At 28.8% G+C, this 25,456-nt stretch overlaps 1 protein-coding gene across 1 annotated transcript in view; it reads left to right on the plus strand.

Annotated features, from left to right (window-relative positions):
- Positions 1-2,172: 2,172 nt before the first annotated feature.
- Positions 2,173-25,456, plus strand: part of Shab (Shaker cognate b) — a 40,700-nt gene continuing 17,416 nt past the window's right edge. Inside the window, exons 1-2 of the mRNA XM_011498268.1 lie at positions 2,173-2,339; positions 23,398-24,494. Of these exons, the coding sequence (XP_011496570.1) occupies positions 23,550-24,494 (945 nt within the window). The 5' untranslated portion in view covers positions 2,173-2,339; positions 23,398-23,549. The remainder of the gene's footprint in view (positions 2,340-23,397; positions 24,495-25,456) is intronic.

Consider the following 25,456-nt stretch of genomic DNA (forward strand, 5'->3'; position numbering starts at 1 on the left):
ACGAAGGCGAACGTTAACGCACGAGTCAGGGGAGCTCGGGAAAATCTAGGCCAAATGGCTTTTCTTCATTTAAACGTAACTCTCGTATTATCCGCCCGAACGACTTCTTCCCTTTTCCTTCTATGTCGCGTGTCCAAACAGCCTATGAGATTCTAAGAACAAAATAGAAGTATGATATATGCGTGCATAGGGGTGGGAGAAAGCAATAAAGTTTAATAAGAAGTGAGTATTAGCATGAATTTATGCATACGTGAATATATATGAATATACACAAACAAAGAAACAACACACGCACACACGCGCATATATATATATATATATATATAAATGAGCCAGGGAGGATTCTATAGTATTTTCACTCGCGTTCATCCTCTCCCTCTCTCAGCCGAACGCTCTTTTATGTGCCATCCATCGATCGATCGAGCACGTAGTTGCCATCTGCGTCCGTCTTCAAAAATTCTCGAGGGGAGAAAAACTTCGACTGACCATTGGTCGTAACTGTCTTGACTTTAAAATTCGCACTAGAATATAGTAACCAGAAAGAAAAGGGAAAATAAAGTGAGAGAGAGAGAGAGAGAGAGAGAGAGAGAGAAAGCAAGAGAGAGAGAAGGGCGAGAAAGCTCATCGAAAATAGCGCGCGCGCATATCCCTCGACCGGCGAACGACTTGGACGCGTACGACGAGCATGTGGCCCGCGACGTTCAAATGCGAACTTGATTCTTATTTTCGTCCCATTGTCACGTAGTCGACGCCATCGACGCCGCCGCCGCTATCGCTACCACCACCCCCACAACCACCCCCACCACCACCACCACCCCCACCACCACCACCGCCACGACCGCCGTCGCATTGAGATATTTCACGTATTTCGTAATTGCAACTAAGCGTTTCGTCGATGCTAAGCGTTGGCCAGCTCGCCGTGCGGCGAGTCGAAAACGAGAGCGAAAAGGGCGAGCGAGTATTGGTGCGCCGCATGTGCATCGATGCCCACCGAATCGTCGTCGTTGTCATCGTCATCGTCGTCGTCATCGTCGTCGTCGTCGTCGTCGTCGTCGTTGTCTCACCCGTGTGACAAACATCACGGAAGAGAGCCGCTTCGCGACTCTCGTGTCCATAGAAAACAATCGCGCGCGCGCTTTTTCAAGTGCACCGTGTGTGCTCGTGTTCCGCTCTCGCAGTTGGCTGCTGCGCTGGAACGATTAGTTTGTTGGCAAATATTCGGAAGAAATGTGTTAGTCGAACCGAAAAATCGAGCATCCGTGTATTATTTGACGATAACGTTGAATTTCGACGCGTTGAAGTAAAATTACCTTGTAAATATTTCCCCTTGCTTTTAATGACTTTACCATTCGACTCGATTATAGTTCGACGGAATTTGAACATTTATAACGTGATATGCACGTGACAATATTTGTTTTCAATTAATAATTTATATGCGCATGGTTCATTTGCTTTTTGTATTATTTTTATAAGCGATTATAATACAAAGTAGAGTTAATGCTTTAAAAATTTTACATTTTCTACGTACGTATAATGAAAAGTAGCATTAAAGTAAAAATGTATTAAATATTCATGAATATTAATTTCTATGCTGTGATAAAATAGTTTACATTCTTTTAATGTGTAACGTTTGATTAAGGAATAACGGAATACCCAATAATTCGTCATCCTAGAGTAACAAAATTATTTTATTCATTTTTATTTCCCATTAAGCTTTATTCGATATGAAAATGTTGGTTAAAATAATCGGTAATTTCCAAATTTTTGTTAAAAATAGTCTTTAATGGTTTTTCGTTTCTCCTACTTATTTCTTCTATTTCTTATTTTAAATCGTCCATGCGCGTAAATTTTCGGGAGTGTAGAATTGCGAAGGTGCCTTTATGTTAAAAATGCATATATTTGCTTATTATTTAATTTCTTAGATTGTACCGAATTTACCTAATCAAGAATAAAAATAAGGTTTCGTAATCCCCCGTTATAGAACGTTAACGATCTTCTTCAATGATTGTTCGCATGCGCTTCGAAATGCTCGGAAAACTTGTGTAACGAATACATGATAACAATGCCGATGTCTCACTAGTGAAAAAACAAAAACACAAACAAAGAAAGGAAAACGAAATAATCGAGCTTAAGATAAAAGTGTAGATAAAGCCGACAAGAGGGGCAAAAAGAGCATTAACAGAAGAATAAGAGATGGGCTCTTGTAGCGTCAACCTTTCTTCGTTACTTCTCCTAGAGGGTGCTGAGACAAAGGAGCCGAACATTTTAAAAGCAAGCCCGGCCTACCTTGTGTATCAGCGCGCCTACACGAAGCCGCGGCAGAAGCTGTTGGACACGAGGTAATAACGAGACGTCACGGCGAATGTCGGTTAAACAATAGATCCTGCGAGCTTTGCCATTCAATCGACTGCTTTTCATATCGAAAACAAAAGATCAGGCCGCTAGAGCAACTTTACCTCCTCCCGGTTGATGAGCAGTTGGCTACAGCCTTTCGCTAAAAATCGATTAACGGTTTACGCGCCGTACGCCCTCCCGTTCTTCATGCCTATCCGATACGTACCGTCTGCCACTTCGACCCACCCTTCCTTACCGTTCCACGTCCTCTCTCCCTGCAAACCTCCTCGCGCTAGCGAAGACACGGTAAAACAACCCGGATCTCTACATCGTCTACTCATCCTTGCGGCGTTTTCAATTATTCTGACTCCAGCACCCTAAACCTTGCATCAATTCTTCTACTCGCCAGCTTCATAACTAATGCCGATGCATAAAATACCTCCGTGCATAAAAGTTTCCGGTCGGATGCGCAATCACGCACGCACGCACGCACGTCAGTGGACACCTCCCTTCAACGGGGTAGTTATTCGTGGCGGAGAACGGGTGGGGTAAAGACTCCACAGGAGTCACGCGCATGTGTGCGTTAGCTGTGCGCGACCCCTTGCGCTGATATTCGCCCTCTCGCTTGGTGGTGGGACCGTGCGCGCGTCCTCAAGCCGCCACCGCTGCTACCATCACCACCACCACCACCGTCACCATTATCATCGCCACTACTACCACCACCACCACCACCACCACCACCACCACCACCACCGTCACTACCGCCATTACCACCGCCACTATTGCAAGACCAGCACGAGGGCTTGTAGAGCTTGCGCCCTCGCGCTTTTCTGGAGGGAACGCAAAACACGGTCGGCGAGAGGGCGGGAGAGAAAGAAAGTCGTACGACCAATCCACTCGATATCTAGGCCAGTAGTCCTCCATCCTTATTGGGCATCTGTCGGCCCACCTTTGCTCCCGCTCTCTTTCTTTCTCTCCCTTCCTCCCTCCCTCCCTATTTCTCGCTCTCTCTCTCTCTCTCTCTCTCTCTCTCTCTCTCTCTATCACCCTCTCTCCCTCCTTCCCTCGCCATCTCATTTTGTTCCACCCTCCTCGTCACCCTTTCTCCTGGCTGTATTTTCCTCAGTCGTGCGTGTGTATGCGCGCGCGTACGTACGCTTCGGTCAAGCATTATGTCGACGACGTTGCCTCGAAGGGCCGAGCTGTGACGAAGGAGGTCTTCGTGTGCTCCCGCGCATCGCTGTGTCGTAAGATAAAGCTTCTATCATAAGTGTACAAAAAGAAAGCTCTGGCACCGAGTTGGGACTTTCATTGTGTTATTGTCCTTTCGCTCCCACGATGGGCTTGCGTTCACTACCGTCTGTTACGCACACCCTCGCGCCCTTCTGCTCGAATTCTCGAGGGAACTTTCATGTACGCGCAGGCATGTGCTTTTTTATATCCAATTTTATACGTCTTTTACAGTCTCGTAAATCCTCTCCCGCTCGTTTTCTCTTTCTATCTTTCTCTCTCTCCCTCTCCCTCTCACTCTCACACTGTGTTTGCATTGCACTTTTCACTTTTCTCTCTTGTATTTTAAATTCAAACAGACCTCTCTGAAAATCCATCCCGTTAAATGTATGAATAGCTAAGTTTCGTTGTATAGTGAAAATGCAAAAATGTCCTTTATTACGAGGGAACTCTTTTCAACTGCCAAAATATTTCTCACGATTGTATTGAAGATTAGATATTGAGTTTTATTCTTTTATTCATATAACGTTTAAATAAATTCTAATATTTCTGGCCATACATTTCAAATTTAGTAAATGCTTTTACTTATTTGCACTAGTTTTTCACAAACTCGTAATACAATATTTCCTTATTTTCAATAAAATACAACGAATAGTGTTACAATTTAGAATATTTTATTTAACATAGTTGGAAATATTTTCTTCATAAATCAATATAACAAAATCATATGTAATTTATTATATTCAGTCCCGGTAATTTAGAATTTCTTCTTCATATATATTATTATTTTCAGTTGTTTCATTTAAGGATGATACACAGTAAATCAATAAATTATAAACCATGAAATATAAATTTAAATATAAGATACACAGTTTAAGTTTTTCGAAAAAATTCGAACAAAATATTACTAATTTTTTTTTCTGTAAAAATTATTATATACTCAATTAAGAAATTTAATTATGCATGTTCAATTAGCAAAAACATAAGATGTATCTATTTATATGTTGATTTGCATAGATGAATGTATCTTCATTTTTTAAGTATTTGATCAAATTAAATATACATTGACACAAGTATACAATGGTATACACAAACATTAGGATTTATGTTAACTACATCGACCATTCGGCGATAAATCGTAAAATTTCATAATAAGATTTAAGGCTTTATGAAATTATTTCCAAATATTTTAAAGTACTTTTACATCTTGTAGCTCAAATATACACGTGAAATTTGACCTCTTTTTTGCACACTTGTTTCTTGAACTGCTCAGCTCCGTCACATATATACGCGAAGTCTTTTATTTTTATTCTTACGAATGAACCAGTAGTAGTTATACTTTCAACACACTTGAATAAACTTTCTTCTCGGCTTTTATTTTGTAATTTTCATCATTTATTTGTTCCTCTGTCATATATTAAAGTATTTTACACATTAAAGTCTTTTTCGTTAACCTAGTCTTTTGTATTGATTATACGTAAGAGGTAAAGGAGTTTATTCTCAAGTAATTAAATGACAATCAGCTACATAAAATAGGATATATCAATCAAATGATGCTTTTTATAGAAAATTTCATTTTATTATTATAATTACATTTATATTGTGTTCAAAACTTAATATATTGAAATATACATTGCAAGTGGCATAAAATAAAATTGCTCGTGAAAAAAAAAAGTTGCCAATTACAGCATTTTAATAAACATTATTTATAAACAATTTTATATTATAATTATATCAATAAAAAACAAGCATTGAATATTAATAACTAACTATAACTCTTAATACAAATGTTTAAAAGTCATTGATCTAAAGCAGCTTTTAATTACACTATTGAAAGTTCTAGTAAGAAACAATAATTAAATAAACAATTGCGTAGCTTAATAATTAATTGTAGTCAAATATAATATAATTTTTTTAGTCCATGTTTTTAATATTATTATGAATATTTAGATAAATAAAGCATAAATTTATCGTTCTATTTATATACATCAATTAATAGTACTGTTATGAACGAAATCATAAATTTCGTTTATGCATACGGGGTTATTTTTATAATCAATAATGTATTGTGTAATAAAATTATTTTATTAATAAAATAACGATATTTGTGTGATAATTTTGCAATATAATTTTTGTAATATAGATACAGTAGATTAAATAACTTTATTCTTTTTTATTACTTTAGTGAAAGTACTTATTAATTTAACATTACAAATAACAATATAATCACTGCTATTTAATCTTATATCGATATTTTAGATGAATTTCAAATAATTTTTAATTATGTGTTTCCACATTCATCTATATTATTTTTTTTTTTGTGTAAAGTTATTGAATGTTTCATGATGTGTAAATTTACTAATAAATTTACAATAAAGTAGTTAATCTAATAATGTTTGTATCTTTGAAAAAAAACATGACATTACATGATAAAAAGATAATTAAAATCTAATTTAATTTTCATTTTATTAATAGATTAAACTTTGCATCTTAATAAATATCAATAAGCTAGGTATTTTTTTCAAAAGTTTTTTAAAGAGAATATTAACAATGAAATATTTGATATGCTTCCTAAATTAAATACGAGGGCAAACATTCAATTTTTATGCAATTTATTATTTTAATTTTCCGTTTTTTCATAAGGTTTTGTTAATCAATTTAATTACTTTTTTCTAAATATAAAGGCTAGATAATTTAATTATAAATACTGTTTAAAACAATAATTTTGTAAACAGTTGCTTTAAAAGTTGAACATATATTATTATAATATTATTAATAATGTGGTTTGTATTATAATAAATAGTATAAATAGTTGCATTAGATAGTATTACTAGTAGATTCTCTAGTATTATACAATAGAATAGAATCAGAAGTAAAAACATTTACGCCAAGCTGCTAATAACTATAGATCTATAGAACTATAAAATACAGAACTTATCAGTACAATAACCAGATAACTGAAACCAATATCTAACGAGTTATTCGAAAAAATATATAACACCGTCAATGCAATTAATGAGTCATCTATACAAAAGCTTTAGTAAAAACCCGACAGAATTACATAATTATAAGGAGCAAATTGACATTGAGGAGGATCGTAGCAATCAATTAAACAAAGAAATATTGACCGCCGTCATAAAAAGCAAATCGCAGAGAAAGTGCAATGGCCTACGGCATATCTACTCAACGAAAATATCCGGGAGTCGCCATCGTTCGCATTGACCGATCGGATCTCAGTATTACGATGACAGAGCCGTCAGACGCATTCCGAAAGAAAGCGTCGTCTCTCCCCCACCTTGCCGAGTATTGGTCTCCTCCTTCCTCTCTCATCGCTCGTCATCTCAAGCGGAACAGCGCGCAAATTTATTTTTACCCACTGAAATCTTATTAATAACCCTGCCCCTCATTGACCCCTTTTAGAGTGCGTTCTGACGCGTTAAAGCACTAATGCCGCCAACATCGTTGCCGCAGCCCTTAACCCCGTTCACTATCGTGCGACCCCTTCAAGCTTCAAGTTCGCGTGGCGCGGTATAATGCGAGCGTGGGAGAAAGAGAGACTACGCGCGCGAGAGCGCGCGTGTGTGTGTGTGTGTGAGTGCGTGAGTGTGCGTGCGCGCGTGATGAAGAAGGGGGCGGGGGATAACAGGTGCTAAACACAGCGTGCGTGCACTCTGATATGTGATATAGACGCAAAGGCTCGGGAACCTTGGTAGATCCAGTGAGACAGATTAGGCGCTCGTCGACGCCCGACGCCTCTTCGGCGAAGGTCAACGCTTAGCATCTCTTTCTCTCCCCCTCTCTTTCTCTCTCTCATATGTATATATATATATATATTTTTTTTTTGCTGCGCTTAACGTACGGGAGGTCGTCGCTGTTACACGTGAGCGCCTTGCAGTAGAATAAGCAAGATTGATGCCCGTTATTCTCTCTCTCTCTCTCTCTCTCTCTCTGTCTCTTTCTCTCCCTTACTCTTTCTCTTTGGCGCGCGAAACAGGGAAGTGTATAATATAAAACTTCTATATGCTTTATTGTTGTTTTGTGACTTGCGGGAGCTTTTAGAGTTCAAAGGGAAACGGTTAAAGTCTACAATGAGCATTTGCACCATCGGAGGATTCGATGCAAATAAGCACTTGCATAAGAATCAGTTTCTAACCATCGATTGTCCTTTAGAAAATACATTAAGTTAAAAACATTCGTATAAACCTAGGTTATGTTAATTAAAATATCATTTAAAAGTAAAAATATGTTTCGTTTGTTAAAATGACTTGAATGCACATTTTGTACAATGTCCTTTATTCACTCTATTTTTGTTCAATTGCCTGAACGTGTCAAGAATTTGAGCTGTCAAATTACATATCCTCATGATTTATTTCTTTGTACTAATATTTTATATTATACGTTTCTTAAAAATAAATAGCTTATGTATTTTAAAATCTATGTAATAATAAGAAATCTTTTAAGTCTAGATAAAAACATAATATTTTAAATAATAATTTTCAATATTAATACTATTTACTTATTACTTTATATTAAAACTATTACATTTTATATTATCTACAGTAATCACGTAATAAAAACCACGACGATTAATAATATTATTTAGTATAAAAGTATATTATATCTTGAGTATAATTTTGAATTATTTGAAATCTCCAAAAATAAAAATGACGATGACAACCATAATCTAACGAAGCTTACGCTGTTTATTTATATTCCGCAAAGAATATTTTGATAACATTTTATATTACAATGTCCTGACAATTTATGTTTTCTGTAATAAGAACAAAATCATAATTTTTAATAGAAATAAATTATGATTAGCTCAAAGAAATAAATCAAACTAATACAATTTTTTTAATATAAATGTATACGTTAAAAAGTGTTAAAAGTTTTTAATAATTATAAATAGTATACAGAATATATTATTTTAAAAATATGGAACTATATAATAATTGTTATATTTTAGTAATTAAATTTTTCTTATTTATTCAAAAACAATAGAAAAATTGATGTATAATGAAATATATATTTTTACATAACATAAAAATCCAATAAAATATTAAATTATTCAAAAAATATATTTTAAAATAGTCAAAATATACTTGAATTGATAAATTTCAATTTAAATATTAAAATATTTTTTGTATAAAATTACACATTTCCAATAACATTGGTTAGGAATTTGATACAACACAAAGTATGTATAAATACGTGCTTTCAATATCTAAAATGTAAATTGGTTAAATAATCATTATTAATAATTCTCGTTATCATTAATAGTTTGATTTACATCATTTGAATTAAATTTTTTTTGATAATTTAAAATTTCGAATAATCGTATCTTTTCAGAACTGTTTTTAAAAAATTCTATTTCATTCTATTTAGTATATGACCGTACTATTAATTATTTGCTGCATGAAATCTATTATTATTATATTTATTTATATTTATCCCAAAGCTCTTCTAACAGTCATTTTCATTAATTATTTCAAGTTAAAATAAATGCAATTACTAATAGGTATATTTAATTATACATCAATTATTACTTAATTTTATTAATAAACAATACTATTTCACTTTTGTAATATGCATAGTAACCTTCCAGAATTTAATGCACTAAACAGGTATTTGATATATAAATTGAAGCGCACACACTCGTCGACACACATATGTATATTTAATTAAATAAATTATTTTAAATATGCTTGAAAATTATAGTTTCATTAAGCTGTTATGTTTTTAATATAAAAAGTATGTTAAACTTGAAATAATTATTTCATCAAATAATTATTATCTATACGCCGCGTTCTTAGATTTTTAAAATTTAATAGAATACTCTATTTATACATCTAAATGCTGTATTTTAAATAAAAAATTTTAATATAAAAGAATTGGTTTATATAATTGTTTGAATTATTGTTACCAATTTTATAAACAAAAACTTCGTTTGCATTCAAAATTAATATTTTTCTTTTAATATTATTTTACGCATAGTTTATAAATATTTTGAAGTAACTTATATTTAAATTAAAACTCATCAAATTGTATATGCATATTTTACTATTCAAACTATATATATAGTTTGAATATTATATATATATATATATATATATATATATATATATATATATATAATATTATATATATATATAATTAGTTACATAGAGTAATTAACAGAAAAAAGAATAAAACCTTAGGTAATTATTTTGCTTTAAGAATATTTAATTTACTGTAAAAATAGTATTCACATACATAGATAAGAGATCGTATGCGATAAAAGAGGAACAGTATAAATGAATAAGGAAATAGACACTCATATGTAACTGATATTTTATATATCGATCTTTTTTGGAATAATCGAAAAATAGAAAAAAATATGGTTGTTTTAGTCATAACACACTAAGTATTTGATTTATAATAGTTAACTATTGTTCTCTTATTTCTAATGCTTTGTGAATTCTATTAATTTTCTTTGTACTAGAGCCCAACAACATATTAATTATTCTAAAATAAACGATGGCGTGTTTTTGTTTACATTAAATTTCTTTATGAGACAGCATTGTGTTTGTAGTTTATATTACTATTATATACTATCTTTATAGTTGTTTTTAACATTTGATATAAATAGAATCAAGCAATGATTTTTAAATAAGTTAATTGAATTAATATTTATATTTTATTTAGATTAATCTATCTTTGCTGGATTTATTTTTAATTTTGACTATCGTCAATATGAATCAAAGTAAGATTGAGCAATCATTGATTTCAGATTTTAAGAATTTTATAAAGAAGCTAGCTGATTACTTTGAATAGTTGGATTTATAGATTATACTTTTTATAATCCACCTTCTATATTTATAGCAACAATCTTTTTTAAGACTAAAGTATTTTTATTTGTTTGTTGAAAAAATAACATAGAATAATAGAAATATATTAACTGTAACACAAATAAGGATACTAGCTTTTATTATTTATATTTAATAAATTAAAATTATGTAAAAATATCAAATATAGATCTAATTTAATTAGTCTCAATTTAAAGATTTCTTTTTAATGAAACATTAATTTCAACAATTATGTTTGTAAGAATTATTTGAGAGAATTGTTTGTATGATGTATTTCATTACTTTACTTTCGTAATTGGATAAAGATGCGACTAGGATTTAATGGAAAAAGTGATGAGTTATAGATATTTCATTGGTTAATGAGAGCAGTCATCAGAAAAATCGAGGATCTTAAGATGGCATTATTGACTAAATGTAGTAGAAGTACTATTTCAAGTTACATTATGTATTTTCCGATATTCCGTATTAGTTATTTATTTAAATGAAATTACTATATAATATTAATATATCGAATTTTCTTATTTTTCTTTTGAATTTGAATTACAAGAATGTTATAAATTATTAAATTATTAAAAATTATTAATTAAATTTATTAAAATGAAATTAATGATTAAATTCATATTTAAAATAAGAAAATTAATAGAATCGAAGATACTTAATAGAATTTAAGAACTATTTTAACATTAATAAATTAAGTTTAATATTTTATAATATTGTATTTATAAACGTAAAATTTTATAAAGTCTTTAAATTGTGAATTGAAGATATCTTAAATTAATATAATTTATTGTAATTTTATTTAGTGAATAGTGTTAAATTGTGATCACCCATAATTTCAAATTTTTATTTTTGTTAAAATACCATTCCATAAACAGTATATTATTAATTTTAGTAAATACTAAAAATAAGCTCCAAGCTATTTGATGATATGATCTTAGATAAGATACATTCTTGATATCATATTTTAGAACAATTACTTGAATTTTTTATATATAATTGAAATTAAAACATTATGAAATAAAAAAAATTATATATAATGCATTAAGAGATACATGAAATATTTGTTCGTTTTTATTGTTATTTCTTATAAGTTTAAAAATTAAAATATGTTTTTAATAATATTAGCTTGCACATAAATAATAACCGTAATACAATATTATTCTTATTTTGTTAAATATACTTATTTCTTGACATTATAATGGAAAGTTTGTTTGGAAAGCAAGTTTTTTTAATTTAGTTTAATGACATCAATATTAGCATTAATATAGTTATTAATTATTTATTGTTATGTATTTTATTAGTTCGCAACATTACAGGGACTAGGAACATTATAAAATTTATGTCTTGAGCATTGTGAAAGTTAATCTAATTTAATGAATAGATCAAGGACAGGTATGACAAACTTCTTTAAACAGATACAATAATATATTGTATTTTATTTGTAAACTATGACAAAGTACATCCAAATCCTTTATTAGATTGAGATTGCGATAACTTCGTCCTAGAGACTCTGATGCCGCAAAAGAAAATCAAATAAAACTAATGAAACATTGCCAACGACTTGTATCAAACGAGTCTCCCAATAATAGTAGCATAGAAGGGATAAAAAATTTTCTGTTGATGCCAGCACATTGTGCTCACAGGCTTAAATAAATTATAACAGTAGGTGCTCATTTCATTGTCTGAGCAAAAAGAAATACGGATCCATCGCTCTTTTACGAAACTCGGAGATATTTATTTTTGTGCATAGTCAGCAATTGCTTATAATAAATACGTTACGGTGACAATCGAAAAAGAATGTCGGAATCTGTGGGAATGAGGAAAAAATTGGGGAAAAAACAGTGAGGTAAATTTGACAGGCGATATATAGGTGCTCAAGAGTAAACGCAGTGTTACGTACTGAAGTAAGTTAAAATAGGCGAAGGCTCGGCCCGATACGAACTAAGAAAAGAAGGAGAGATGAAAAACAAAGAAGGAAACAGTTAGCATCGCGAAAAATCGCGCTGCGACAAATTTAGTTAGCGGTGAGTCTACTTCGTAAGGAGACTGTGAGCGTTGTATATGTGTCAATAGGTAGTTAAAATCATAAACAATACGAGAGCTATTAAAAATGGAGATTATTAAGAGTGAACATGATGTATGATGATATTACATTAAAATTTCCAAGCACACATTCGATACATGTGCATAGCTACGAATGATTTGAAATTAAATTTTTGTCGTAATAAACATATTTTTGTACAATTTATAAAATTCAATATCAATTGAAGAAACTTATTGATTGCATTATAAATAAACTTTTTATTAGTATTGAATTTTACGTATCACTTACAGAAGTTAAAATAATATTGCACGTGAGTGTATGGCCATTTTGATATAAAATTTAAAATGTCTATATTTTGTAGTGTATTTCAGGATTAATTGCTTTATTTATTTATTTTTTTTTTTTAATTAAATTCTTGTATTTAAATAGCTTAACATATAACATTTAGTTTTATGAATTTTAATATATTATTAATAATATCGATTTTAAAACATATTAAAATCTATGTTCTATTAATTTACTTTTGTTTTAACAATAAATTTTAATCATTGAATTTTCTGAAAAATACTCTAAATTAACAGAATTATATATATTATTGATCAATATTATATAATTTATAATTTTTATAAAATAGGTTTAAATTTAAACTTTTTTATGTTAATACTCAAAAATCATTGACCGTGTATAGTGTAGAATGCTATAAGCTAAGATCACATGGAATTAATTTTCCATGAAAGTCTTACAAAATTTATCAGAGAATATAAAATAATTTATAAGTGTAAATTCTAAGATTTAATTATTATAATTTCATTGTATAAATAGCTCATTACTATCTCTATAATATTTTTAACATTTATTATACTTATACTTAATATATTAATACATAATTGATATACAACCTTCAATACAACATTTAATTTATATTTTGTATTTTATTTATTGTAAATTTAACGAAAATAATAACAAACTTAATTTATATGACATTAATTTATTATTTATGTATTCAAAATTCATTTCATAATAATATATACAAACCATTATTGCAGTTTTTTTATGTAAAAAATTAATTATAAAAATAAGTTATGATTGGAAATTCAAATATTAATAAGTTTTTAGATTTATGAGTCGAGAATCTTACGTATCAATATTTAGTTTTTAAAAATATACTAAAATATTTTTCGTTAAGAAGTTTGTCAAAACATAAAAGTATTATAAATTTTGTCCATAATAATGTAATATATTATATATAATTATGGTTTATAGTATAGTATAAAAAGTCATTTTCTGTTTATCTTCAATTATAAACACATATCTTTATATTTATCGTTTTACATTAGTATTATTTCCAGAAATTTTAAATGCATCTTATTTTATAGTACTCACTCTCTCTCTCTCTCATTCTCCCTTCATTCTACTATCTATCTATCTCTATCTTGCTGCCTGTCTATTTCTAATTTAACTTTCTTTCCCTTGCCTTTAAAATCAAAGCAATTATTCATTTGTATATTTAATAAAAAAAAAAAGTTCTTTATTGATTAATTTATATTATAATTATTCAGCTATTTTTATCTGAAATATTAGTTGAAAATAATAATCTGAATAAATTTTTACATGAAAATTTTCACTTTATACTTTAAGATAATTATTAATGAAACGACATTGTATATCTTCTCTGTGCGCCTATTAAATATTTCTATTATTATTACAAAGTACATTTTATTTAATAATTAAAAAATAAAATAATACCGAATATATATATATAGTAAAACCGAATTTATAAATATTAATATTTAAAAACATCTAGGAATTTGGTTGCTAAAGAAAATAAATAAGAATATTCATTAGCCGTATAAAGATTGTATTTCCAATACCTCTTGAAATATACTTTTGCAGCAACTTTAATTTTATTTTTCTTAAACGAAAAGAATGAGGGACTAGAGGGGAGCAAACTTCGGTGACAAAGTCGATTGCGAACGAAGCATCTAGGAGTGTGGTGTTGGCGTTATTGGCTGTGGCGTCGGCGCGACGACGACATACGTAGATAAAAGTATAACGTATGACGTGCCACAACTTGATTCTGGCAGCCTTCCCGGGATTAAACTCGAGCGTAAATCTCCATGGCCGCGATGCGGGACGACTTTTTCTCTCGCACTGATGCTTACGCAACATATACAACCTTTATTCGTTACGTTACAAGGAGTTGTTAATCTCGTGCCGTTACCTTAAAATTTTGCCCTCACTTCCATGTTTATTCTTCGTTTGCTTGGATTTGTCATTTGGATGAAAGTTTTTCTCCATTCCTTTTAATGCTGCTTCGCGTCGCGATCTTGATGGCTTGCATAAATATTTAAACTTGACTTTGCACCGAGCTTTGCGTGCGCGATACGACTTAATTTCCCACACGATTTTATACGTTGTTTGTATTACTACTTTTAACTCTCTATTCAACTGTTTAATGATAAATACTTTACAATTACGAATATTAATTCTATTGAATTGAAAAAAAATTTTTTTTTCCTTCCAATCAAACATATTACTTATTAATAAATTATTAATAAATCGGAGCTTTAAATAAATGTAACGGAAGTTGCACGTATAATCATATTTAAGCATATGCTTCAAAATCTTTCTATGCCATCTGATTGAAAATGAAACTTTTCCTTAATTGTCGAAAGACAAAATACTTATTTTTTATACTTATATTGAAGTTCATATTTGAAAATATGACTAAAATTGAATATATTGATATAATTGAAAATATGACAAAATTAAATATATTGATATAGTTGATATGACAAAAAATTGAATATACTGATAGATTTGAAAATATACTTTGTCGTTAATACGAAAACTCGCATGGCATGTTTTTATTGAATTTGAAATCTAATGAAATAGGTTTTATTAAAAAAGAAATCATTGAAAATTTATCCTAAGTATTTAGACTTATGAAAATAATCACTTATACATAGATCATTTAATTGCAAATTCTATGTTGCATGAGCGCCAATTGTCCGTCATTTATTTTCGTAGAAAACTTCCCGCAACTATGCGCGTGTCGAAGCCGTGGGACGTCAAAATGACTTTTACGCAATGGGTAATGTGTGTGCAACCTTCTGGATCTTTTTTCGTTTTCCGGAGCCAGGGTCACGACGCCTGCGACATCAAAATAAAAGAGCCACAGGCAATTCGAGAAAGATCGTGGATTATCGCGATTTTGATTTTCCGATAAGCCGTTCAAATTACTTAATTAGTTCAAATATACCTTGAACATACCAACTAACTACTTACCTGTCTGTAGTCCATTTTATTTTTTCATTGTTTATATGACATTTTTTTTAACCGTGTTGGATGATCAAACAGCTTTTAAAGCGACCACAAATATTAAAACGTTTGTAAGTTTTCCTCATGATAGTATAATTATTATTACAATATCGTCATGGCAAAGATAATAATAAAATTATTATTTTAACAAATTTTTCAAAAATAAAACTACTATATATAAAAAGTTATACATATACGCGTACATTGTCATTTTTAATTTGTTATGTATATTATGGGAATATTAACATACATATCTATGAAAATTTTTTTTAATATATCCGTAAGTTGTTTTTAAATAATTTTATAATTATATATAAAGAAATTTAACTTTATACAAAATCTGATAATATAAAATGAAGTAAAAATATTTATTTTTTATCTAAATTTTATATATAAAAATCTTGTGAATTAATATTGTAATGATTCCTGAAGAAAAATGCCTAAGCAAATATCAAAACAATTCATAAAAATAATCCATAATACTTTAAAAATATCTAATTATGTTTGAAATAAGAAAAATTATTCAATTATATATTTTAACTGTGAAATTTTTATAGTATTTTATCCACACTATCAATTCTGTACATATTAACATTCATCTAGTTAATTAAGAATATTGTAAAATTGATTCTCTAACGATTTTAAATTCAACAGTACAATATTAACTTCTTGAATGATTTGTGTGCGTGTGTGTATTACGCATGTAGAAAATTGCAAAAATAGAAGGTATAATATCGTTTATTAGTTTTAATCAAAATCTCCAATTGTAACTCCTTATATATTTTCATTAAATTTTTTTAAAAATTTTATATGAATAACTGTCGAAAGTAATTTTGACAACAAATACATATTTCTAAGTGTATTACATCATCAATTGTATATAATATAAAAAAATTTAACGTAAAATAAATTAGTAGATTAACTAAAAAAAATTTTTGTTTAACTTTAGTTAAGACGAAAACAACTTTCAGTATAAAAAACGTACTACTTTATAATTTGAAATAGCCACTGATATAAAAAATATCAAAGTAAATAAAAAAAAAATGAATAAGATTATATGAAAATGATCAAGAAGTATCTGTTAAATTTTAATTTTTAAATATTATAATCTCATTTGAGTCTAAAAAAAAAACAAAAAATATTTATCTATTGATATAAACATGTTTAAAGCCAACGTGAAGGATATCGAAGGAACTCATTATATATTTCATAAATCGAAAAATAAATTATCTCATTTATATACTGAATTGATGTTTTAATTAATTGATTCAGAACATTTAACTGCAACCATGGAAAAGAACTACTTTGTACCTGTGATAATTCAAAGAATAATGGTAAAAGAATTTGATTTTAAATAAAATTAGGAGAAGTCCAAAATAACTATATATTTATTTTTTATATATTTTATACTATTTGTATTACTATATTATTATTAAAATCATACAAATATTTTATTACAATCTTGTGTAGCCATACGCTACAGTTAATATTTATTTAATTTAAATATAATTACCATTTTAATAAAATAGCATAGATATAAATTAATATTTATACAGTACATACAACATAATAATGTAAATTAAAATTTATATGGCTATTATGACTTTCATCATTTAAAATCACTTAAAAAAGAATCTTTGAAAATTTGAAAGTAAAGATTCCAACTGAAAAATGATAATTTATAGATATAATAAATGCTATATTTTTTAACACTAAATCATCTGATTTCAATATATATAAAGATTTTAATTAATTTCATAATGAACATAAAAGTGTCGAGTAACTCTAAATATTTTTTTTCCAATAACGTTTAAATATTAGTAACAGATGATCAACATTCAAAATAGACCAACGCATTAACTTTCAGTATTAACTAGAGACACCAAATTTTCTAATATTTCTTAAGAATAATATTGTAACGTTCAACAATATTTTCATTAATCATCTTTGTCAAATAATAAGAAAAATTGAAAAATAAGAAGTTGCCAAATTAATTTTTAGAAATATGCGAAAGAAAAATTGAACTTTAGACATTTTCCAAATGCATGTTAAAAATTATATTAAAAAAATTATTCATACTATAATTACGATTTAATCATATGAAATTTGTAAAATGAAATTACTAGTATAACATTTAATTCTTAATACATAAAAATATAAAACGAAATACATGAAAATTATAATAATTAAAAGAAATAATTACAATAATCCAGAAAATTATCATTAAATAGTTCCGTAAAAAGGTTTAATTCTAATGCTATATAGTGAAATTTTGAACATACTTGCAATATTACACCCTTATGCCAATTCTATTATTTTGCGATCCATTTATTGTATATGAATAAACGAGTAACAGAAATATGACACGTTTTCAAAGAACTATAAACATATTTAAATATCTAGAGTCATAATTCACTTTTCGAAGTTTATCTTCCACCATACAGCTAATAAAATCTTCCACTCATACATTCTAACGAATTGCCAAAAATCGGCGAAAAAAAAAATCCAGCAGGCTGAAAAAAAAATCCAGTAGGCTGAAAAAAAATATTATTTCGTAAAGGGATAGTATAGAATTTCATATTTATTTTATCTAGTTTAATAAATATAAGAAATTATTATTTTACCTTAAATCATTTGTTTTTCTCTGATTACTTATTAATTAAAATAAGGAATTCATGGGATAATCTACTGTAAAGTATAATTGATCGCTACTAAAAGAACGACTACTAAAACAACAACATTCGATTCTTGAATCAATATATTTTTGAGTTTTCTAATTGATATTCTAAAATTTGTCTGTGAATTTCTTACAATTACTGATATTAAATTATCCTAAATTATCCATTCATTATTTGACTGTTAAATTTGTTTGCCACTCTTTTTACCAGATATTTTAACTATTATATAAATAAATTCAATTATTTTAATGAAATAATTTATATTATGTTAAAATATCTTCAACTAAAGCATCAGTATTGAACATTAATAATAAAAATCTAGGGAAATAAAAATATTACCATCATTTGAAAGTTGATTTTATTTAATACATAAAAAAAGATATATATATATATATATATCTTTTTTTATATATCTTTTTTTGATATATATATATATATATATAGTCTAATATAAAAGGTATTGTAAAAAAAAAACTATTAAAAGCAAATTATCGCGCTTCTTACCACTGCGGTAGTAATGTATAAATAAAAATGACCAGCAGCCGATTATTCATATGAAATTTCTTATCGATATTGTACCCATTTTACTGCATCAAAATGTGTAAATCTTTTTTCCTTAAAAGTAGTGTTTCTTTCATATAATTTATTACGCTTTAAAATATCGGCAAAATAAATACTGAACTGTAAATTCATATCCTAATAGATTATCAAAATCAGGACGGAGTCGAAGTGAATATTTCGAAATAGACGAAAGTCTCAACTAATTTTATTATGATTTCAAATAATATATCCTGTAATTTCCTTAACAACTAATAAATTATTTCATAATATAAAATCAATTTTTTTTAAACTATATATATATATATATATATATATATATATACATATACATACATATTGAATTATATTTATGTATTTAATAAAATTATAGTGTTGCAAATCCGGTAAGAATTATCGAAATTATATATCATGATTGATAAAGTGGGTTTTTACGCTTTTTTTTTGTTCAATGGGAAATAACTTTAACAGTACTTTTAACAACTATTTATCAAATACTACATTTCACAATAGTGTAAAAACTGAAAATGAAATAGGACTTTATTACTTTTTTATTGGCGATGTCTCTATAATGGTTATTCAAAAACGCACATATAGACTCTCGGCAATCGGTTTATGTAACTATGCAATTCAACCGAAATGTAATCATGAAATCGAAATACCATATGCTTCACTATATTTTATTTTTTTATCATTACGATGAATAGGAACAAATTCTTGAATAGACAACTTCTTTTGAGCAATATTCCGCATACTATCGAGTATTGATTACTAACCGCAAAAAGTAATTGTACATTAGTATCACTTATTATACAACTCATGGTTAACTCTACGTGCAAAAACTACATTATTTATAAAGCTAAGTTTATTAATAAAATCTCATATATATATAATTTACAATATTTTATAAATTATTGATTTAAATAAGTCTTGTTGATATACAAATATAAGTGTAAAAATTAAACTTCGTTAGTCAAATCAATATATTATTAATCATTTTATATTTAATTTTATTTTTTAATTTCTCCACCGGTGATAATGAGGTATAGACTTATTTTAACTAACAATTTCAATTTCTTAGTGTTGGGATACTTACGATAAATTAACTTCAACAAATTTAATATTATATAAACTGATATTATTTATTTATCTAATATTAAACAAAATTAAACAAAATTCATTAGAAGTAAGTGATTATATATTTATAATTTTCATTAAAGTATCTTAATATTTTTTATGCTTTATACTTGATTAGCTTAGTATCTATATCACATTATATAATTCAAAGATTTATTAAAATTTGTGGGGGCGGGGATGAGGCAATGTAGAAAGTATAGAAATATTGCTTACACAAATCGATACGATTAATGATTTATAAAGAACTATTTTATGTGAATTGTTTTTTATAAACAAATTATATAATGTATTATCAAAAATTTAAATTGATATAGTTACTATATTGTTGCTATATTACTATATTGATATAGTTTAACTATATCAAAAATTTAAATTGATATAGTTAAAATAATTCAATGAAATTTAGTAATTCATTTTATAAAAATATTGTGATTTGATACAATAAAGAAATATAAAGGTAAACCGTATTTTATAAAATTCAAATTAATTTTTCAGACTATATTTAAAAATATTCTATATTAATTACATGATAAAAACAAATATTTCCTATGATAATATTATATACTGAAAAAATCATCTATTAAGGGCTTAATTAATGTAAATACATATTAAAGAAACATTTTTTCTATTTCTGATATATTTACTGTTGGCTATAATAAAAAATATTTTAAAAGTATAAATAATTTCCTGTTAAAAAATAAATTGTTATGTTTTAATGAGGTATAACAGCAGCAGCATCATTTGACCAAATTGGTAAGCACGTACTTTGTAACGTTATGTTGAAAAAAAAGGTAATGATACAATTTTAAAATAAATTTAAAGTAAATAATAGAAAAACGAGTCGTGTATTTATTACTGATATTCTATACTCGCATCCTTTTGTGTAAATTGCAAGATTCTGTCACTTCAATTTTCTACATCCAAAGAAATAAGCGCTTTACCAATAAAATCTCTTACATAAATAAGCCATTCGTAGATTCTCAAGTATACCTATATTTGTCTATATGTCAAGGTAAATATGAATAATTTTTTACTACTGCTCTATTTATGTAATAACATTATTAATATATTTCATTCTAAAGTAAAATATTTTATAGGATCATTAATATTTTAAAATGTATAGAGAGAGATTCTTTTCAAATATATATTGTAACTCATTCAATTTTGCATTTAATTTGTTTTATTAACACTTTTTTTTATTTTTTTTAAACATGTTCATTCAGTTATACGTATTTTATAATTTTTTAGGTAAAATTCATCTTTTTTATTTACTATAAACACTATGTATAATATTACAATGAATATGAAAATAAATGCTAGAAAAATTTACTTATTTAACTATTATAATACTATTATATATTCTATTTTTAAATTGAATATAGATTAAATGCTATTATATTTCATGTAAAAAATGGTATTATATCAATTATATATATCATTAATATACTAAAATATATTCAGCTTATATTTTGGTATATTATTAACAAAATTTTTATAATAAATTTATAAATTTGTATAATGAATATTAATAATTGCACAATAGATTATAAGTTGATGATGATTTATATATATACATATAAATATATATATATATATATATAAATCATTACACTAACTATCATTTTTAATATAACGAACAACACAATAATAACTTTAAAAAAATATGTTTTATTTAAATATTATTAACAGCTTTTAATAAAAGAATATTATTATAGAAAATGCAAGTATGGAAAAATTTGTGAATTATTCTTGTATTATAATACAGTGAATATAAGATTAATATGAATATTTTTTATTAATTAATAATAATCCAATAATAAAATAAAATTCGTAGTTTTTCGTTAATATATATTATAAATCAAATGGACTTGTTCATTCATCATGGAAATTTTAGATTTTATTTAATAAAATCATGAATTAAATCCAAAATTTTTATAAACATATTTGTCGAAAAAATACTTAAAAATATATATAAAAAAATATAAATATACATACCCACATATTCAACAAGAAATAAATAAATATCAGCCTGTATATTAAATAATAACCTAAAAAATACGCTTCGTTTATTGCTTGCATATATATATATATATATATACATATATATATATATATATATAATCGTCGTCATACACATATACGTTTATATTATTAATTCAATTATATTTTTATAATAAAGTTAAATATCAATCAATTTTAAATGAAAAGAAATATAGTAATATTATTCGACTGCATTTAAATTTAATCTAAGTATTTTAATATAAATATTACTCAAGACTAAAATTGATCAATAGGCATTAAAATTACGTTGACATCATTTATTATAAATCATGTAGTTGTGAAACTAGTTTTATTGATTGGTATAAAATATTAGGCTATTCGAATATTTAATATATATCTACAAAGGCTAATATTACCTCGATAATAACTTATCGTTAGTATAAACTTTATTTATAATAATTTTGAATAAAATTTTATGCCTAAAATATTATTTGGTAATAATAAAATATATTCTTAAGTTTTCATAACGTTATATTTTACATCGTTTACTTTTCCTAACGTTATTTTTAAGATCATTACCTTTACGGTAGAGTAATAAATTTCGTAGCGATAATTTCAGACATAAAAATATAAAATATTGATAAAATGTTGAATTAAATTTTATTGTGCAATCTAATTTAGTTTTTCGAATCTTGTAAAATTTGCTCATGGGCAGTACACTGTATTTTAATTTTGTTATAAAATTCATAATATAACAGTACCTATTTGAATGTCAAATAAGTTTTTTTTCCATTCATTTTTACATTTGAAACAAAAATTTAAAACTTTGTGAAAATAAACGATCACTATGTAACTATCTTTTGTCTTGGGAAAGAACCGTTTGCTAATCATAAAATAAATAACTGTTTTACAATTAATCTTTTGCCGCCTTTGAATAGAAAAAATCAATGGATAACAAGAATATCCAGAAAGGGATGTCAGATTTCGTCGATTATCTTTCACATTTAGGATTGCGTGTATTCTGCTTTCAAGTGCTTACAGTATAATGTCTATTAATTTAATTACATGCCCCTATTGAAATGCACGCGATATAGTTACAAACACAAGTCACATAACAACTTAAATCAACAGCGAAAACGCTCGTTAGCGGTTAAAAAAAAAAAAATCTGGGAATTCGTTGGCTCACAAGCCACACCTAATGAAAGCTGAATGCACAGACAAACTTGAAGGTTATTATATCTGTTTCCAGGCTATATTATGACGCCTCGGTGTTCGGGCATCCCCGCGAATCGGTGCTCGGATGAAGTGGTGAGCAGCCCTTGTACCGGCGGATGAGGAAATAGCCGGGCGCAGGTGGAGGAGCTGCCAGGTGGCTCTTCTTCCCTCGTCGCGGCTCGTCCGATGCTCAAGGACAACAAGACGAGGTACGAGGGCGAGGACGGCGGGTCGGGCGTCGAGCCGGATCGCAACGGGAACAGCAGCGGCAGCTCGCAGGCGCACGGGCTCGCACTATGTCAACAGCAGCAGACCTTCGGCTTCGAAGGTGTGACGCCAGGCGCCGGCGGATCCTACTTCCCCGGCGTCGGCGGTGGCGTGCTGCTGCCGACTGCGGCACTCCCCAAGGATGCCGCGTCGGCGGTGGCAGCAGCGACGGCGGCGGCGGCGGCGGCAATGGGAACGACCACGAAGGAGGTCCGCTACGCAGCGGGCTTCCCGGCCACGGCCCTCCCGCCTCCGCCGCCCTCGCTACCGGTCGCCGGTGGGGATCAGCCGGAGCTCGAGATGTTCGAAACGCAGCACGGCTTCTCCCAGTCGATGAGCTCTCTGCCGCCCGAGCCCTTTATGATAATGCGCTCCAAGGCGCTGAACCGACGCGTCTCTATAAACGTCGGTGGCGTCAAGCACGAGGTGCTCTGGCGTACCCTCGAACGGCTCCCGCACACCCGACTCGGCCGCCTTCGCGACTGCAACACTCACGAGGCCATCGTCGAGATATGCGACGACTACTCGCTCATCGACAACGAGTACTTTTTCGACCGGCATCCCAAGTCCTTCAGCTCGATTCTAAATTTCTACCGCACGGGCAAGCTCCACATCGTCGACGAGATGTGCGTGCTTGCGTTCAGCGACGACCTCGAGTACTGGGGGGTCGACGAGCTGTATCTAGAGAGTTGCTGCCAGCACAAGTACCATCAGCGAAAGGAGCATGTGCACGAGGAGATGCGCAAGGAGGCCGAGTCGCTGAGACAACGAGACGAGGAGGAATTTGGAGATGGCAAATGTGCTCAATACCAGAAGTATTTATGGGATCTGCTAGAGAAGCCGACCACCTCGATCGCCGCGAGGGTGAGTCAATGCTTACCTGCCTTGCACCTGCGATACCTCTATGATGTACCACCACCCCCCCCCTCTTTCCTCGTCTATTCCATTCTCGTTCCCTCTCTCTCTCTCTCTCTCTCTCTCTCTCTCTCTCTCTACATCTCTAACCATCTCTCTTTTTATGTGTATCGACATACACATCTTTCTACCTACGTTCTATCTATTTCAACCGCTTATTCAGCAGAAATTCTATGTTCTTTCAAACCTTTAATACATCTACAACACCTTTTTATTACTTTTTTAGTGTCGCATTGCTTTTGAAATTGCTTGCTCTTTTTTTATTCTTTTGCCAACAGGGGAATATTAAATTTCAATAAAAAAATATTAAAATTCAATAACAAAATTTTCATATACACTACTGTACTTCAATACATTTTACGTTTAACTCGAAGCTAGCTTATTGCATTTCTGCAAAAAATAAGATGTCATTCCATGATCTTTTCCTTGGATTACATGTACATCAGAGCAGACTAAAATAATTATTCATATTTAAATTTTTTTTTTCTGGTATTAAGATCTTAAATTAAAATTAGACTAATAAACATAGAAAGTTATAATGGTGCTTTAGAAATTATAAAGTTATAAGTGTAATTAAATTTTAAAGGAAGTTCGAAGCATATTTTTCACCATTATTGTTAACGATCATTTTAGAAAATAATTTTGTTGAAAATTTAAATTAATTATTCATGTAAGAAATTTCAAAATATTTTAATATTCAAATAAATAATAAATTATTCAATACTCAAAAGTACTTATTAAAGCAATTAAAATATATTCAGAATTTCCAAATTGTGTCTTTGTCGTTCTATTTAAAGTAACTTCTTTTAAATTATTATTTCCGATATATTTATCGTAAACTAAAAATGTCTGCTTTACCGTTAACATCTGAAATGTAAGATATTACTAATACGTCAGAACTAAAAAAAAAT

The sequence above is a fragment of the Ceratosolen solmsi genome, unplaced genomic scaffold (assembly GCF_000503995.2).
Source record: "Ceratosolen solmsi marchali unplaced genomic scaffold, CerSol_1.0 scaffold14, whole genome shotgun sequence".
Classification (NCBI taxonomy): domain Eukaryota; kingdom Metazoa; phylum Arthropoda; class Insecta; order Hymenoptera; family Agaonidae; genus Ceratosolen; species Ceratosolen solmsi.